Source organism: Chaetodon auriga, chromosome 2, assembly GCF_051107435.1.
Source record: "Chaetodon auriga isolate fChaAug3 chromosome 2, fChaAug3.hap1, whole genome shotgun sequence".
In the NCBI taxonomy this organism is placed as follows: domain Eukaryota; kingdom Metazoa; phylum Chordata; class Actinopteri; order Chaetodontiformes; family Chaetodontidae; genus Chaetodon; species Chaetodon auriga.
In genome coordinates, this window is record NC_135075.1 from 6,661,419 (window position 1) to 6,680,000 (window position 18,582).

General features: G+C 43.9%; 1 protein-coding gene across 1 annotated transcript in view; it reads right to left on the reverse strand.

Moving 5' to 3' along the window:
• Positions 1 to 18,582, reverse strand: part of tafa4b (TAFA chemokine like family member 4b) — a 37,682-nt gene that overhangs the window by 15,041 nt on the left and 4,059 nt on the right. Inside the window, exons 2-3 of the mRNA XM_076748564.1 lie at positions 6,855 to 7,015; positions 5,932 to 6,047 (exon numbers count right to left, since the gene is read on the reverse strand). Of these exons, the coding sequence (XP_076604679.1) occupies positions 5,932 to 6,046 (115 nt within the window). The 5' untranslated portion in view covers position 6,047; positions 6,855 to 7,015. The remainder of the gene's footprint in view (positions 1 to 5,931; positions 6,048 to 6,854; positions 7,016 to 18,582) is intronic.

Here is an 18,582-nt window from a genome sequence, read left to right on the forward strand (position 1 = left end):
GGGACAAGAGCTATCAGTGCAGCCGTAATTATAACTGTAATAATCACAATGAAATCACAGGGTAACAATGTTTAAAAAAACCGACAGTCTAATTCAAACACAAATTGCCTTTGTTTTAATCAGACGCGTGGCCTCATTATCGTTACTCTGTACTGAGAATTCATTCCACCGTTAGCGCACAGCGGTGATTGGGTAAGATTGGTCAATGGGCTGCCCCCGATCTCAGAAAGAGGCAGCTTGTTAGTGAGAAAGAAAGAGGGTGAGGGAGTCACGCAGGAGGAGGAGGTGTGGTGTCACTGGCAGCAGAGAGAACAAAGAGCAGCTCGCCTCCGGTCGGCATAATGAGGTCAGAAGGTTCACAGGTCTGCTCTCTTTATTGCCTACGTCAGACCTGGACCAGGGCTGTTTGTATTTTAAAACTGTAAAGCTTTGAGGGTGTGTGTGAGCAGTAGAAGATAAACCCAGCCGAATTTCATTTATGCTCCTTTTATGTGTCTGTCCAGCTTTGTAGGCTTATTTTAAATCTTAATGAAGGATATGTTAATATGGGGTAAATTCAGGCTGGCGGATGAGGAAAACCTACACGCTTATCTCAAAGTGATTTTTGTTATTTAAAGAAGACGTACTGGAGGGCCTGCTTTGGGTTTTCTTGTGGTTTACAGCTGCAGCTTCACAAAAAAAAGAGAGTCCAAGGAAATTTTTTTGAAGCATCCTTAAGCAGGACCCTCAAAACGACCTCAGTGTGTTCTGAGACGGGAGCAGCACAACAAACTGCATGCAGAAACACACTTTTTACAGTGACGATGATTTGTTGCCTTGTAAGCTGGAGCTGGAGGCTGTGGCTGGAATCACAAATGAAGATAAACAGGCTCTTTTTGCATATGGCAAAATATTTCTGACTTTCACGTTCGACAATTTAGTGACTTCACTTATCAGCTGGAAAATATTAAGTAAATGCAGCTATTCGTTTTATTTTCCACTTCCTATGTGTGAGGTCAGTTTTCTTTCCAAGTTTGAGCGCAGACATTATCACTAACTGAGTATCCGTGTTAAAGCCCCAACAAATGTTCATTTCTTCAGATCTGCAGATCTTATACGTTACATTTTAAGTACATGAAAGTCTCCTTAGCTGGTGGTTTAGCTCTAAGCTTCTGAATCAAAAGCAAAGTCAAACTATATGACTGTGAAAAACTGCCTTCAGTCCAGCAATGAGGTGGCGACATTTCTACACAGTCACAGAAACGTGAGGAAAGAATAAAACCATACCGGGAGTCTTTGTTCCATTAATGTTTGTCATTATAAAAGAGTTTCCATCATGCTGCACCAATGATAATGTGCTGGAGCTCAAACAACTAAGCTAATTTCTGAAATATATAATAAAAGCAGCTGGATGCATCAATGTGTGAATGAATTTACTGTATTTTAAATGGTGTTTGTGAGTCTGTGTGAGGGCCCCCTTTTATGAGCTGTATATCTTTCAAGGAGCAGCGCTGCTATGAAACATACCTTTGAGCATCCAAGGTATGTGATCAATCAATAGGGGTCAGAGCAGAGTTTACAGCCAAAATCTCTTTAATGTGGGAGTAATTACTTCAAAACCACTCACGCTTGTTGCCCAGAAACAAGAAGTGTAAAGTAATTTCTTGTCTTCAAAGCAGACAATCTACAAAGACTCTCACAATGTCGTGTTAATCATTTGAGCTTTATTTGAAATGAAGATGTCTCTGTGTTATGTTTGTGGTGTATTGCACGACACAGATGTGGCCGCAGCATTTCATATTCAGTTTAACAATTCTAGGAGCCTACAGCCACGCTAGCAGCCATGTCGTGGAATGCATGGTCTGTATGTGGGCACAGTGGTGCTTTGGGCTGAACATCGGCATGCTAACACTGAATGGTGACCTGCTGCTGATGTTCAACTGGCTCAAAGTTGTGGGTCGACAGACAGACAGACAGACAGACAGACCAATAGACAGACCGACCTTGCTAGTCTTTAACAAGGCTAAAAACAATAAGTTGTCAAATAGCAGCACAAATGCAATTTGTTTCATTAAGAACAAACTGTTCATTATGTGTCACGATCAGTGTAGCCATACTAACCTACGAAAACAGCTGCCATATTAAGAATGTATGATTTTTTTTATTTTTTTTATTTTATTTTTTGCAGTGAAAGTGAGTTTTCAGATGTTCAGAGTTCCAAGAGTGAACAGCATAAAGTTGGATCAATATCTAGTTGTAGCAGTGGCCAAAAACCATGAAGTCTGAGCCAAAATAGAGCAAAACCAGGACAAGTCCCAGACATCAGAAGGGTGGTCCAGAGTGCAGATTGAAGTAGTTTGATTTTCGGCCTTTTCAGTTTTGTCTTGCCTCCACCAGCCCAGGTTCAGAGCACTGCTGCCTCTCACCCCTCATCTGCTTATGATTCATGTGTTGAGCAGTCAGCCTGCAGCTATATACACATAAAAACAGTGTATCTAATGTCTCAGTGTTGCCTTTAAACCATTCTGTTATGGCCATCTCAGTGTAATAGAGCCCAGCACACGCTGAGATGAAAAGACTTCTCAAGCATGGCTAAATGCTTCTATTCCCGCGGCAGGCAAAGGGAGGTGGGTGGGAGGTAGGGTGGTGGGGGTGGCAACAGTAGCTGGGCAGCCAACAAACCAAGGTACCTTGAACTGATGGGTTAGTCAGGCGATTGATGTAGTCTGACAGACACAGGCAAGCAGGAGCATTGTGCAATTTATCAAAAAGCTGTATCTTCCCCCTGTCAATACCTGACAAGCATGTCCACCGCTATGAAAGGCCAGATATCTAGCAAATCAATGTGGAGGGGACATACTGTATGTCTCTGTCGGAACACAAGTTTCAAGAGAGCAAGATGACAGCGATCAGTTGTGTGGAACAAGGCGGGCAACCATGTCAAACTTCTACTTAAATCCTCTGCTAAAAATCAACAGATTTACATGTTACACCTAGTTGCTGGATCCTCCTGTTGCTGGATTTTTTTTTTTTTTTTTCCAATTTCCAATCCTTCCTTTCTTTCTTCATTTGCCCTCTTAGATCACTCGTTGCCCTTCCTTCCCCTCCTCCACTTTCCACCCTTGCTCCATCTCCTCCTCACCCTGATCCCACACAGCTCATCAATCCCTCTGACATTATCAGTGTTTAACAGGCCGACAGGCTTTATGCTAATTATCATAACAGGTCGCTGGTATGGCTGAGTACTCCTGTGCAACAAATCTATCCCCAATAAAACCTGCTCTCCAAGACCTTGCCGATGCTGTTTTTTAAGGGGGCATCTTATAAGCAGCCTCAGATGATTGCACACCGGCTGCTGTGCAGAATGCTCAAATATGAACATGCATGGACGCACACTGTTGTGTCCACAACAAGCTTGCTTATTTTCAAAGTGCACATGCACAGTAGCCTTGACAGGAGCCCTTTCATGCAGAATGAGCCTTGTATGCTGTTGAGCCAAAGAGGGCACACCAGGTCCCGCTAACACTCACTGAATTCATGAAGAAGTGTATCTTTTATTTGAGATATGACTTGAGATTAACATTGTGCCAGGGGTTAGCGATTGGTCCTAGAAGCCAAAAAACATTGTTTAGTTTGTGAGTCATGCTATAACAAGCTATTAGTTTTGCACATGGAAGTATATCACTTCTGCAAGCTAGCGACTGAACGGCTGGTCTCAGATAACCAAATTTCAAGCGTTCAAACAAGAAAAGAAAAACGGTATGAGAATCTCCATGCCTGAAATTTCATTGTCAAAATACAGCAGAGTGCTGCTCAGAACTGCCAGAGCACAATCGATCATTTTACCAGCAAACAAAGTCAGATAATAAGAAACAACAGATCAGCCAGGAGTGCATCATTATTTGTGTTGGATTACCTTGACAGCTCCTTGAATGCAGTTTACTGTGCGACCTGCTTATGAAATGCTCGGTTTGATTGTTATGAAATATAGTAAAAGAATCAATGAACAGCATTAAAGATCTTACGGGTGCGCTGAAGTATTTGTTGCTGCAGTGTTGGGGTTTCATAATGATCTATTTGTGAGAGGGCCAACTGTGAAAATGGCAGTACGAGTAATGAATAGATGAGCTGATCACGTCTGTGCGCTGAATGTTTGGCTGTTAAAATGAAGACCTGCAGAGGCAAAGGCTTTTTCCTGTGAGACTTCTCAGGATGTCTTTTTTTATTTCTATATTTCTAACATGTATCTGGTTCTTGCTATCAGCAGGTCAGAAGAAACACAACAAAAATAGTTTTTTCCAACACTTTATGCGACACCTGTCAGGTGGTCATGTGCTGAAGACACAGAGACACCACGGCTGTCAGCAGGAACACACTTGATGGTTCATTCTATATCTTTTATTCCCATGAGAGTGCTGTCAGAAAATGAAATGAAAGCAGATGGGTTTTTTTCCTACATTTATTTAACGTGACAACTGTCAGTCATCTCAGGTCTGCATGGTTTGTTGACACTCATTCCGTTATAGATTTGTTTCTGAGGTGCGTTTCTGTAAAATGATTGATTGCCTGAGAATAATACGGAGCAAATGAGACTAAGATTTAAAAAAAATGAAATACTTTCAGCAGAGTATTTTTTGACCTCTAGAGCCACCATGTGGCAGCAAGTGGTACATCACCGGCAACACGGATCAAACAAATGCCTTACTGACCTGCCAACAAAACAGCAGTAAAAACACTTAAGCAGAAAACACAGAAAACTTATCCAGCAGTCACAACGTACAGCCAATTATTTTTCAGCCTCAAACCGCTGTGTGTGTTGGTATTCACAGCCAAGTCCTAAACTTCCACCAATTAGAGTAAACCCTCTAATAAAACACACCAGTCAGTCTAGGAGCGAGTCATCTTGTTTCACAGGCAGAGCAAAATGAAAAGGGGGCGGACATCCATGTTGACCTTCACAATACACAAGGCCTGCAATTAGCAGCGTCCCTGCCGTAAGCAGGCTGCCTCCTCTTCGTCAAAAAGCAAACTAATACAATCACTCACTGCACAGACTGGATGCTGGTAGCATTTGTATGGCACATAAAGGTCACCTTGCAAAACAAGAGCACTGAGAGCACAGAATAGAGATAATTAAGGAAATTGTCATAATTAAGTGTGAGGAAGAGGTGGCTTGGGAGGTTGTTGCCAACAAGTCGAGGCGCAAGATGCTGTGATTCAGCACAACTGTCCCTGCTGCCAGCCCTGATGAAATATTAATAAGAGTGTGTTGGTCATTTTTTGGTTGGGGTGGGGGGGTGGGGGCTGTCTCCATGACTTATGGAAATTTAAGATAGAGAATAGATTTAGCTTGTGGGCCTCAATTAAGTCAGCGCTGGCTATGGTTTCTTCCTTTTTTTCATGGATTGCTCAGGGAATAAGTGAAGTGGTGCTTTGGTTGAAGGGGGTACTGCAGAGCTATGCATATTAATGTAGGCATTGGCAATTATGAGCCTGAGGATTAGAAGTCATGAGCCTACATGGCCTCTTCTGCATGAGGCATGCAACATATTTTCTAGCAACTCTGAACCACTAAGAATCAAACCGCTTGGGAGCAACAGCATCAGCTCTGAACTGCTGGATGTCTGCAACCACTCTGAATAGATCAGATCACACCCACACTGATCTATTTGTGTTGACAGCTCCTGACAGCTTAAGTGCCATTTGTATCTGTATGTGCTCGATCATGCAAACAGGGGTGTGTTTGCATCCAAGCCGAAAACGAGGTCTTGTCTAGATTACATTATGTCATAGTGAGGGACAGAGCAAAGCCTGCTCAGCCCCCTCCTCCTGTTGGATTGGGATGACTCAGTCAGCGACAGGCTCAGGGAACATGTGTTCTACCTTTGCAGTGACAGTGTAATTAACCTCTCGTGGTGTTGGAAGGGGGATTCGGAGCAAGACCTGGTGTACCTGTCGGTCCCCGATGGTTACGGCTGCCAGAGGACACCGGGTCAACGCAGAGCATCACCAAAGCAATGAGGAAGGCCGCCTGCAAAGGCCAAGCTGACCTCCCCCACAGTTTCATCCTGAGAGAGGGACAGACGAGAAGGAGGGGCAAAGAGGAAGCAAAGGGGAGAGAGCAGGAGGAAGAGGGCATGAGAAAAGGATGGAACCTCACCCTCAAAAGAGATCGGAGGCAGAACAGCGCAACAAACAAAAAATATTGCTTTTTGAACAAGTAGAAACAATGTGCAAGGTGAGTCTGCAAAGGTCAAAGGAAAAAATGACAAGCTGCAGCACAGAATAGACCTGAGGAAAATGTTCTTCCAGGACAGACACACATGCTGTGGGTACAGCTAACTCACCCGCAGTACCAGTACACTACCAGAATCTGTTTAGAACTCCTCTGATTTTCCTCTGGCAGCAGTCAATTAAGAAAATGTTGACTTTGACTATGATGACTATGAGTCATGACAGGTTACAAAGAAACATTAGGCTGAGTCCAGAAATAATAATATTTTGATTGGGAACCCAAGTAATCAGTGATCATCCCGTTGATTATATTCTTGATTAATTGTTTAATCATCTGTCTATAAAATGTCAAAAAATATTGAAAGTCATCCATCACATCACCTTCCCAGATCCCAAGGTGATGTCTTTAAATTGCTCATTTTGTCCGACCAACAATCCGAAACTATAATCCATGAACTATTATATATGACAAAGAGGAGCCACAAAAATTCTTCTCCTTTTGGGAACTTGTGGTGAGCATTCTATAGACCAATCAATGAATCATTTACTAAAAAAAAAAAAAAAACAGACTCAGAGATAATGAAAACAATCATCACTTAACAATCTAGAACTTGATGTTTTATCTCAGGATGCCGTCTCACCTGTTGGTCGTCTCTGTCTTCTTTGATCTCTCTTCCACTCAGTCACTCCTCTATGGACGGGGTGTACAGGCCATGGCTGCATTCACTCACACCTCAGCCCGCCTCCTCTTCTTCCTCTTTCTCCTGCTTCTCCTCTTCCTCACCTCAAACAGAAGAAGCCCCTGAAGAGAGGAGGTACAAAGACACTCGGTCAGAGAGGTCAGCCTGCCCTGGGGTTCCTCAGTGGCCTCTGATAGCCTTGTGTGAAGGTCTACACATAGGCACACACACGCGCGCGTACACACACACACATACACACACACACATACACACACAGGCATAGAGATGTGAAGGCCTAGATTCCGTCAGATCCATTGTTTACAATAGGTTCACCTACCCCCAGGCTGAATGTGATCCCCACTCTAGACATCACACACAGCTCTCTCTCTCTCTCTCTCTCTCTCCCTCTCTCTCTCTCTCTCTCTCTCTCCCTCTTGCTGTCTCTCTCTCACACACAGGCACACAAGTACACTCCCTGCCTCATGCATCATGTACACATTCACAAAGACGGACACCCTAAAACAGTGTACATAACAGCAAAGCTTAAATTGATTCCAAAATGGGTATACATAAGAAAAACCTGCAGACTAGCCTCATAGCTAAAACATTCACTGGCAGGAAATCAGATGATCAAACAAGCCATAAACACAAGTTGACGTTCTACACACACACGCACACACACAAGCGTGCACACACGGCACATTTGCACTTGCACAGTGTTTGCAAGGTAAATTCAAACAGTGTCGGAGGACAGCAGGAGAGACTCCCTAATTACAGCTGAGTGACAGCTTCTGATGCGTGTGCACTTACACACACTCACACACACACACATGCGTAGTAGTAAATTACCATCCTGCCGTAAGAGTGTGTCAACACACCTCTCTTTGACAAAGGGACTAACTCCACAATCTAAATGAAAGACAACAGATTCACATTAATAACAAAATGTTCTCCCCTCCTCGAACCCTCATTATTCATCACGACTCATTGATATGCAGCTCAGTTTGCTGCTACGCTCAGGAACTTCCCGGGAACGTGTCAGCTCCAACCAAGCCTGATACCTCCGCTGAGCCATCAGTGTAGCGCCACTGCCCCCTGGTGGGCAACAAGCCAACAGCAGCGGTCACGCATGAGTCAAGACCGAGAAGAGACAGAGCAAGCGCATATTTCTACATAAGAGAGAAACTAACAGGGCAGTGAAAGTGAGACAAAGTTAGTGGCTGCTGTTTGTGACTTTTACCAGTGATGGTTAACCATTCAAGACAACCTCAAGATGGGGGTCAGAGAGAAAGAGGTAAGATCATGAGGAGGGAAAAGGACGAGGATCATAGGGAGGGCAGAAAATGAAAAGGCAGTGAAAGGAAATACAATGGAATTAAAAAAAAAAACAAAAAAAAAAAAAACAAGACTTTAAACATATACTGGATAATGTGTTATGTTAGTAGAATGTTACATGCACACACTGCAAAAAGCAGGGGGTGTGTTCGATTGTGGATAGTGAGTGCTCCTTGAGTATGCGCTCCTGCAGAGGAAGTGGAATGCAAATGCGAGTGTTAACGCCTTCCTGTACAGTGAAGTGTTGACATGCACTGTATTTATGTATCTGTGCAGTTTAAATTAGCATTTGTCTTTGTTTGTGTGTAGCTTGTCGAACTGTGACGTGTGTTCGTGTGTGTGTGTGTCTCATTCCAGTGCAATATGTGAAAGTATACAAGGTGCATGTGCTGTGTGTGCAGTGTGATTAGGCATGCTTCATGGCAGCACAGTAGCCCATTTCTTATTCCCTTTTTAAAGGCAGAGCTATGGCACGCATTTTTATCAGCTTTGTTCTCTGATACACTCATTAAAAGAGCACAGTAGTGCCCGTGTGTGTGTGTCTCTGTGTGTCTCTGTGTGTGTATGTGTGGTCTCCAGATGCAGCTCAGTCGCGTGGAGACATCAGGGACAAAACGTTCTATCGGTCAAAGCGATGTTGTCACCTCTACTGGGTCAGACACAGATTATGGCCTTATGATGACTAATGAATAGGTTAAAAAAATCTCTGCTAATGTGCGTGAAGGCACAATCTCATACATGCACATTTATCACATTCATGTGACCAAAAGGTGTCCAGTGTGTGAGGACATTACGTTGAAGTGTTTGGGGGGCGGCGCAGGCTCAGCTGGTCATCATGGTTGTGAGGAGACACGTGAACAAACAGAGCACGGACATGCTCAAGACTATCTGAGAACATCACGTCTCTAAAATGATCCCTCCTCCTGTATCGCCGTCTCCACCTCCTCTCTCTCTCTCTCTCTCTGACGGCCTGTCCCTGTGGGCTGAAGGGCTGATTTGTGTCATTTCTCGCAGCAGTCACACAGGAGTGACACAGGGGCTCATTGACATGCACTGAGACAATCCCACCTCGGCCACAAATACATCCGTGTGCCCTGCATCCAAACAGCATCATCCGCCAACCAGCACACATGCACAATCGCAAACATATGAGCATGAATCCACCAAATGATACATGCATATAAAATTGCAGTGACCTTATCTGACACATGGGGAAGCATGTGTCACTCATCAAAAATAAAACAGTGACACACGTTCTGCATGAGGGGGATGTGGCTGACACTCTGCTGTTTGTGTGTCACTGATATTATACAGAGTGTACAGGAAGTTCCTGTACCATCACCTGGTAACCTCTGTGTCACCTGGTTAGTGTTCATCTTATTATCTCTGAGTGAATATCTCTGGTTTATCCTTCTTAAAGGGATACGTTATCTCTCACTGGAGTGATTGCACTCCCTGAAGTGCTTCGTATCAGACTTGACGACAAAAACAGGAATGAGTTCCATGTTCGTAAAAGTGTGTTTCAGAGTTTTTGACATGATCATCATCAGACGAGAACTGATTTTGCCTCACTGACCAGCTGAGGATGATGATGTTGGTCATTACCTTGGGTTGATCCATTTATCACTTTGGTCCGCAGCAAGATTTCTCATCAGCTACAGGGAAAATTGCTGTATTTCTTAAGACCCATGACCTTTGACCTTTGATCTAGCACATGCGTAAGTCAAAAATTTAGCTTAACTTTAGTTAACTAACTAACTAGGTGTGGGGGAAAAAAAAAACTTTTAGTCTAATGAAATAAAAATGAAAACCAGACTTTGGAGAAAAAAAAAAGAAAAGTAACTGAAATGATACTGTATAGTTACAAAACTAACTAAAATAAAATAAAACACACAGGAAATGTCTTTAGTTTTACTCATTGTCAGTTTGCAGCAGGAGGCATTGGTGCATATGTTTACTGAGACTGGGATGTCTGCATGACTGTGCGTCAGCTGTCCTCACAAAGTGTCGTGTTTGCACTGTAATACTAATTCTGGACCTCTTAAGTCTAAGTAAAAACTAAACAAAAATGTACCACTTTTAAGCAATAAAAAAACACCTGAAATAAGCAAACACAGTCTGGAAACTAACTGAAACTAAAATGAATTGAAATCATAAAAACAAAATAGAAATAAAAACTAATTAAAAGTACAAAGCTACAATAACTCGAAGTTTACTACATTTCATTTCTGTGAACAAGACATAAACTCAAAATGATCGGGATGAAATGAACATGAGAATGAACTGAGCACATTCACACTCACATTAAGATTAACTCTTAAATCTTAACAGCTGCTGTCCTTCATCACGAGCCTCCTTTGAGGCCTTTCTGCTTCCATTACTGGTGCATCTCTTAGAGTGGTCAAAAACACCCCGTCCTGTTCGTCCAACACTTCTGTGGGACGTAATTGACACCGCGGTCCTTTGGTCCTGGTTACTTATTTTGTGTCTCTCACACACTCTCATTTTGTGGTTGTGACAGATGGGCTGGCGGATTCAATGGACCAATAGCGATCTTTAATTGAATATCAGAAACGTAACACTGGCAGCTGGGTCATGGCTTCTGCCTGACCACAGTTAGATAGACACAGCCTGTCAACCTGCAATTTCATTTCCCCTCCATATTGAATTTATCCATTTTCAGCAGTAGTGCTTTACAATAAGTTCGTCAAAGCCACTGTCGTGTCTTGAAATTTCCTCTGTACCATAAGACAGAAACAGTGGATCATGAACAGCAGCTACTATATTTTAGTCTGTGTTTTGACTTTTGATGTCCCATGGTGCTTTAAATGTTGCTTTGGGGACAGAATAGAACAGCTTCCCTGAATACTGACAGGTTTATTTGGAATGTTGAATGATTTACGTTAAATGAAATAAATGAAACAAGTAGCAAAAATGAAATAAAGCAAAACTTTCAGTGTGGGCTTTGCTTAAACTCCAGTGTGAAAAACAGAAAGGCGGCGAGACTGAAGACCACACAGGCATCACACCGGTATCTCAGTATGCTGATTTTCTGTGCCCAGACGCAGACAGCAGACAAAAAGCATATCAGTGTAAAACAAAGTGCATCTCCCTAAGGCGGAGAGATATTGAAAATGAAACGGGCGAAAGCACAAAGCCCGATGGAATCTTATGTGAAGCGTTTCAGATTTCTGCCGATATGCAGAGTATTAACATTCAGTTAGGGTGTGTAATGTTCTGCTTCTATATATTTGTCTGCCTCCTACTCTAAACCATTACAGCATTCTGCTCCTCGCCATTTCCTCTGGGTCACTGGGCAGACAGACCGGGTGTGTGCCAACACAAAAGAGCACAGTCTCACACATGGAGACAAGCACAAACTTGAATTTACACACCAGTAGGTCTGTGTATTCAGAAGTCAGAGACCCTTACATTTTTCTATTCCCTTATGGTCAGCCGCCATTGCCCGCTCTGTTCCTGGTTCTTATTTGTTCCTCCTCATGTCTCTCCCTATTGCTCTCTGCAGTATCGGTGCCTCCATACGCGTGTGCGCGTCTCCCCTTTTCTCCCAGCTCCTCACTTTATCAGTGTGCAGATGAGCATCTCTGCTTTCTCCTCTCCCACTGTTTCCTGTCAGTTACACACAAAATCAGTACCCCCCCAAATGCAAGTCCTAATCATATTCCACCATTTTTTCTTTTTTTCTTTTTCTTATAAATGAACACATCACCAGGCATGTTTGTGTGTGACACCGTGTGTGTGTGTGTGTGTGTGTGTGTGTGTGTGTGTGTGACTGTGAAATAGGTTCAAATAAGTTTGACTATAGCATTAGAGCAGTGGAGGTGAAGAAGAAATCTTGTTGCATGTGAGTCAGACACATGACGTACACACACACAAACCCAACTTATCACACTTCTACATGCATGTGTAATCAGGCTGGTTAAAGAAATGATATGGGATTTGTGAAATGTATAGTATGCACTCTGATACACACTGTATATATGTTCATAAATTATCTGTTTTACTTTGACTGAGGCCCTTGTTTGTGGCCATGCTCCTGCTGCTATCATATGACATAATACTAATACCTCTTATTACTCACACACTACTAATACTTCTAACACAGTACAATAATTTGCTTATGGTAGTTTGGTCATGTTATACAGTACATGCCATAAATACACTCTGACACTGGCATGAACAAATATTTAGGTATTATCTTATGAGGAATCTGCATGTAGGTCCCCTTACTTGTGTGATAAAAACTCTGCTGTGTTCCTCTTAAAGGTTCACAGCAATTGTACATTTATTTCATTGTATAATGTGATTCTTGTAGGTTTTTATGGAGGAAAAGGTCAGACGTCATCTGAGGGACACATAATACCGTTGCACCTGTTTACTGCCATCCATCCGTACCGCCACACCTCCTCCACTCTATTGTTTCCTCCAATAAACCAACAAGCAATAAAGTGGAGGATCCTCTGTTTGGTGAAATGGTCAGGTGGGGAGAAAGTTGTGAGTGAAAGCCTGAATTCAGGACCATTACCTGGCTCTGGTATTGACTGCAGAGTTCAGAGAATGGCCATGGCACTAAGGTACCATTACAGCTCAATTGATCGGCCTGCACTTAAGTCCAAATCCCACCTTGTTGCACAAGCTATCGTCTCAGGATCCGGTGACCACGAAATATATGTGTGTTTGTGTGTGTGTGTGTTTGTGTTCTCCTTACTCCATCTCTCACTCTCTCTCTCTCTCTCTCTCTCGTTCTCTCTCCCCTCCCCCACTTTCATGGATAAAAATCAGAAATGATCCGAGTCCCACTGTGTGTGTGTCATGTGTCATCTGGACCCACCTCTCCAGCAGGTACACACATAAAAAAAACAGTCATGCTCCACTTACACACACACTCACACGTCTCTTCTTATATATCTAAGCTATGGACTGACAAACACACTGATACACACATTTCCAGGCACACCTATACAGATCACTCCTCTCACACAGTTTAGACAGACTGAACAGGAGCATTTGTTTCAGTCGGCCTTTGCTGGATGTACCTGTCACATTCACACATTGCTAGCAAGTCTTATTAAAGTCTTTTAACAACCTCTCCCACTAAAGCAGAGGCAGGAGAGAGGCATATGTAGGCTGTTACCGGTTTTATGGAGAAGGAAAAAAGCGCAGACACTAACAGGCTAATAAACATTAGCTCGCTAACACAACAAGTCTGCAGGCACGGCCCAGTCCCTGGTTTCCTCTTTACAAGTCTGTCGTTTAAAACCCAGACAGCCAGCACGGGCCAACATAGATCAGAGCAACCCTCCTCAGAGCCGCTGACAGACAGAGGCAGGGGCCAGGCCGTAAATCCGCCGCACTCTAATAAAGCAATAAAAGGCCATTAAAAGTCAGTGTCCCTCAGCACTGGAAGATGGATGGAAAGGTAGAAAGCAAAGGAGACACTTTCAGATGGCTGCGCACACCCACACACATTTTGGCAGGTTTGCCTCCCCTCTCCATTCGAGACAAACTAGGTATCTGCAATATTGATGCCTTTCTCCCGTTGTTACTCCTCTTTTATCCTTGCTGGCTGCAGCTCGCTTTTGTGATGAAACAAAGTAAACACTGTGATCTAGAATGGTGAAGCGCTATCTTTATGTACTGTTCTGCTCGCTCAGTAAGCTCTCTGTCTCTGTTACTGATCTGCCTTCCTCCCTGCGAGGTCCACTGCTAAGTTTCCTCGCTGCAGTGATTTTATATGTGCATGCATGCGCTTGCGCACACACACTTAACACATTTTACTCACACCATACTGCACAAATGCAAATGTAAAGTTGCTTCTCACATCCTATCTGCATTGTTTGTTGCCAGTTCCTAAGTGGCAATATGAGACTTTCTTATTAGGACGGGGAGTCTGATTATTTATGAGGACAATAATGCAAAATTTAGCATTTTCTGGAAGGACGCTCTTGCTGTAATGGGGATCCAATTCTTTCCTTTCTGTCTTTATTTTACCTTTCGACTTTCACTGCAAGTTTTTTTTTTTACCTGTTCTCATCCTGTCCCCAAGTTTTCCTTCCCAGCCTGCACAGGGATCAAAGGGTATAGTGGAGTGAACCACAGCAGGGCAGGAGGGACACAGCACAACCTGCTCTTGCAATTTCCACACACACAGTCACTGATCCTTGCTTCTTTCTGTACAAAGAAAAGAATCAGACAAGAACAAAGTTTGTGTGTGTGTGTGTGTGTGTGTGTGTGTGTGTGTGCGTGTGTGTGTGTGTGCGTGTGTGGACGGACCCTTCCTCTGTGGCTGCTGGTATCGAATGGCGGCCTGGAGCCAAACAAAAGCAGGCTGAGGCCTGACAGTGAGTCTCCAGAGAGCAGCGGCCATTCATTGTGCTTTGTGCCCAAATTATGATTAATGGAAAATAAACAACCTTGATGTGGAGCCTGCTTTGATTTTCTGGTCTCGGTCTCGGCTCTAGTTGTAGCTACTCCTCTGGCCAAGGGAAAAGCGGCGGCCAAACGCTCAGCGAAGCTCAACTCTCGGCCTCATGGCACTTTCACACAACAGCTTTAAATCAATGGGCTCACAGATGAAGAAGCTGCTTTCACCTCTCCCTTTCTCACACACACCCACAGACACACACACACACTCTTTTGCCGTCTCTGCACATCCATACACACACAGAAACTCATATACGCAGACAAACCAACATCTTGATTATATCAGTCCCCTCTGCTGGTAATGACCAGCTTGTGCGTAATTATATTAATTACCGTACGTGCAAAGCCTGTCAACTGGCAAGCCAAAGGAAAGCCAGAGCTTGATACAAGTACAAAAAGAGGGAAAGAGTGAAATGAAGCAAAGGAACAAACCTACAGATGAAGGATGTTGGAGAGTGATCAGAGTGGGAAATGATAGAGAAGGAGGAAGGGAAGGAGAGAGTGGGGTCAGGAACATAGAGTGTGTGTGAGAGAGAGAGAGAGAGAAAGGGAGAGAGAGAGGGAGAGAGACAACGGCAGAGAGCAGGGAGAGAGAGGAAGCCTGATCAATTGTTCATTTTACAAAGTCACTGAGACGTGTCAGCAGTGTCAATAAGTGAATTAATTTGTCTGTGGGTCTCTGGAGCATGACACCATATCACTCTGCTCCCCTGAGACAAGCAGGGCCTCTAACCCTCTCTCTCTAAAACACACACACACACACACACACACACACATTGTGTACAAGCACACATTCTTGTACAAGCTTACAAAGCAATTTCATACAAGGATCATACACGGATATCAGAAAGTGACACAAAAACATTTTCACGCAAACGTTCTCATTCTTAGATGCATATTCTCAGCACGCACACAATTCTGTTTTGCTCTTTACTTATTTGGGAGGATGTTGCAGTGACTTTTATTTCATTCTCTGGAGATTTACCCAAAGCTTAACCATAACCACTGCATGTCTAACCCTAAAGTAACCCCAAAAAGCACGCCTTAAAGGTGCAGTCAGCCATTCTAATTCAGTACACTTTTAGCCAAATTCAGCAAATATCACCTCACGGTCTGCTAGCTGTCTGTTCTGTTTATGTGCTGAAAAAAATATCTGGTGTTCACGCACAGCCCTGGCTCTGTAAAAGAGAAACAAACAAAGTGGCTTGGGCTGAGCCACACAACATTATTCCAGCCAATCAGTAACATGGGAACTCTGACCTCTGCCTCTGCCTCTGCCTGCAACTCTCCCTCTTTCAGGTCCTCGGCCACGACAAACAGAGCTACACCATGATGGTGGAGTTATTACCTTGCCAATTTGATATAGAAGTAGTTTACTTGCTACAGCAGACCTCACATTCTTTCCCTTGGAATCGCACATCTTTGCCTGTGTGGCGTTACTCATGGAGGCTAACATGCCCTCATGCAGCAGACACTCTGGATTCCACCATTATTTCTCTTTTGGTCAGCCAGCCCAGTTGTTAGTGTCACTGCACTGGGAATGCGCATCCATGAATGTGGTGGTCAGACATTGTGAAGGAGTACTGAAGGGAGGGGTACATTTGTTTGGCTGTTGAGTTTAAATATCTTAAATATATAAAGAGGTGCTTACTCCACCTTTAACCCAAAGTTTCCTTGTGTGGGTCAGCTTTTTGCTCCCAAAGTGGAGCTGAGTCTCTCAGAATGTGACTACGTGAACAGATTCTTATCTCCACATTAAGACAGGAACACGTGTGCATGTTGACATGTAATCCACCTTCAGCTATATGAAATCCAACTGAAAGGTGTTGCTTGATGGCAAACCATCAATTCTCAGCTATGTCATTGTGGACAGACTATGCTTTCAAGTGCTAAATCCACTTCCTGCATGATTTGCAGCAAAGGTGACTTGGCCCTACAGACAAGCGTACGTGCACACGCACACACACACACACACACACACACAGAACCCCCCCCCAAAATAATGATTCACCCTCATCTGAGCAACCATCCCTCAGGGAGGTTATTGTCCACTAGCGACTGACATCAGTCAGCCACCAAGAGGGACCCTCGACCACTGGCTGCCTGCTGTTTTCATTACAAAGCCATCACCTCCAGCACACACACACACATAAACTGTGCACATGGACACAGGCACACACACTACACACACTTATACACTGGCTCCTCTGACAGATTTCCCCTCAGTCCTGACTACTCATGCTCCTCTCTGTTGAAGCCTTTCTCTCACACATCCAACTCTCCTTTCAGCGAAAACCCACATCGGGCCCTGGCTTCCCTCTTCTCTCTCTATTGTTTTCTACCTCTTCCCCATCCTTCCACCACCTCCATCGTCATGCTTTGCACTCCGCAGGGTTAACCCCCCACACACACACACACACACACACGAGGCACGGTGTTGTTTGAGGGCTGCTGTGATGACCGCCCCAGGCTCCGCCACCACCGCAACTGTTTCCTCACTGCGGCTTCACAGTGGACCCACGCTGCCGAGCACGCTGGGAGCTTTTCATAATCCCACAAACACACTAACGCTCTCACACACTCACAGTGTCGCTCACGGTTACCAGCACATCTGCCAGCTGCCAGAGGGGAGCGAACAGGGACGCACTGCCTCACGCAGGGACACACACAGACGGACACACACCCACACAAGAGTGGAAGCAGCAGATTGCATCCAAGGTGATAGATAGAGCACTGTGGGAAGGAACTGTGCCTGTTCAATTACAATCATTACTATCACTTCGGGAGATTTGTCATGGTCAAAGTGAGTTGGAGCTGTGGAGAAATCACCTTGAGGCCTGTGAAGAGATGTTATTTTCAGTTTTTGTAAAACGGTTACGGCGTCCTCAAAACTCTCCCCCAATTGCAAATGACTGAAATTAACCATAAATTAATTACTGCAAAATTCCAGGCAGATGTTTACAAAATAATCCCTCAACGGGACATGACTGACTCTTTAAAAGCACTTGGCACATGAAGAACAATAATCCACTAGCCCACAATCTGTCAACAATCTTCAAGCCATAAGCCCGGTAAGTTTAGATGTGACTGCTGTGCCTTTGACTGTCTTCTCTGGGTTGGACAGGGGGGAGGCCATGTTGGCAGTGTGAGCTGTCAGTCAAAGCAGGACCTGTTAGATGGAATTGGAAAGAACCTGGAGGTGTGATGGCACCACACAGGAGACCAAGGCCTTGCTGTCACTGATTGACTGACAGGGGGGAGAATGGAAGACAAGGAACACACAGCTGTGGAGCTCCAACATGGGACCTCCACTGTTCAGAGCCGTTGGTACGTGCTTTCGCAAAATGATCGCTGTGTGAGAGTAAAGCCCAACATTAGAAGCATCTCCCACACCTTTGCTCACCGGACACTTTGAGGAGTGGATCGACTGTGGTTTTAGGTTTGTATTGGTATATTCAGCAACGTGTGTAAATTATAATCAGATGACGATGATTATATGTCAAATGTCTTTAGATAGATTGATCCCAGCCGATTTCTGATAATGATTTCTGATAATGATTTCTGATAATGATTTCTGATAATGATATGGAGTGGAAACAGTGACGATGTTCACGTGCACAAAATATTCATTTTTTTGCCCTGATTACAACAATATTCCTACTTAGCTGCTTACATGGCTGATAAAAATGAATCTTCCAGAAATATTCCCATTTACATGCAGCCGTGCATACTCTGGTTAACGAACACAGCCTCCCTCTTTCATTCGTTCTACCACCTTCTGGAAAAGGTCAGCGCAGCAATATTTGTGCACATCAAAAAACCCGCTCTGTGTGTCAAGTCTTTTATAATGTTTAAAAGTAGGTGTGTTTCTCCTTCCAGCCAGAAATGTGGGTTTTTATATATTTTTTAT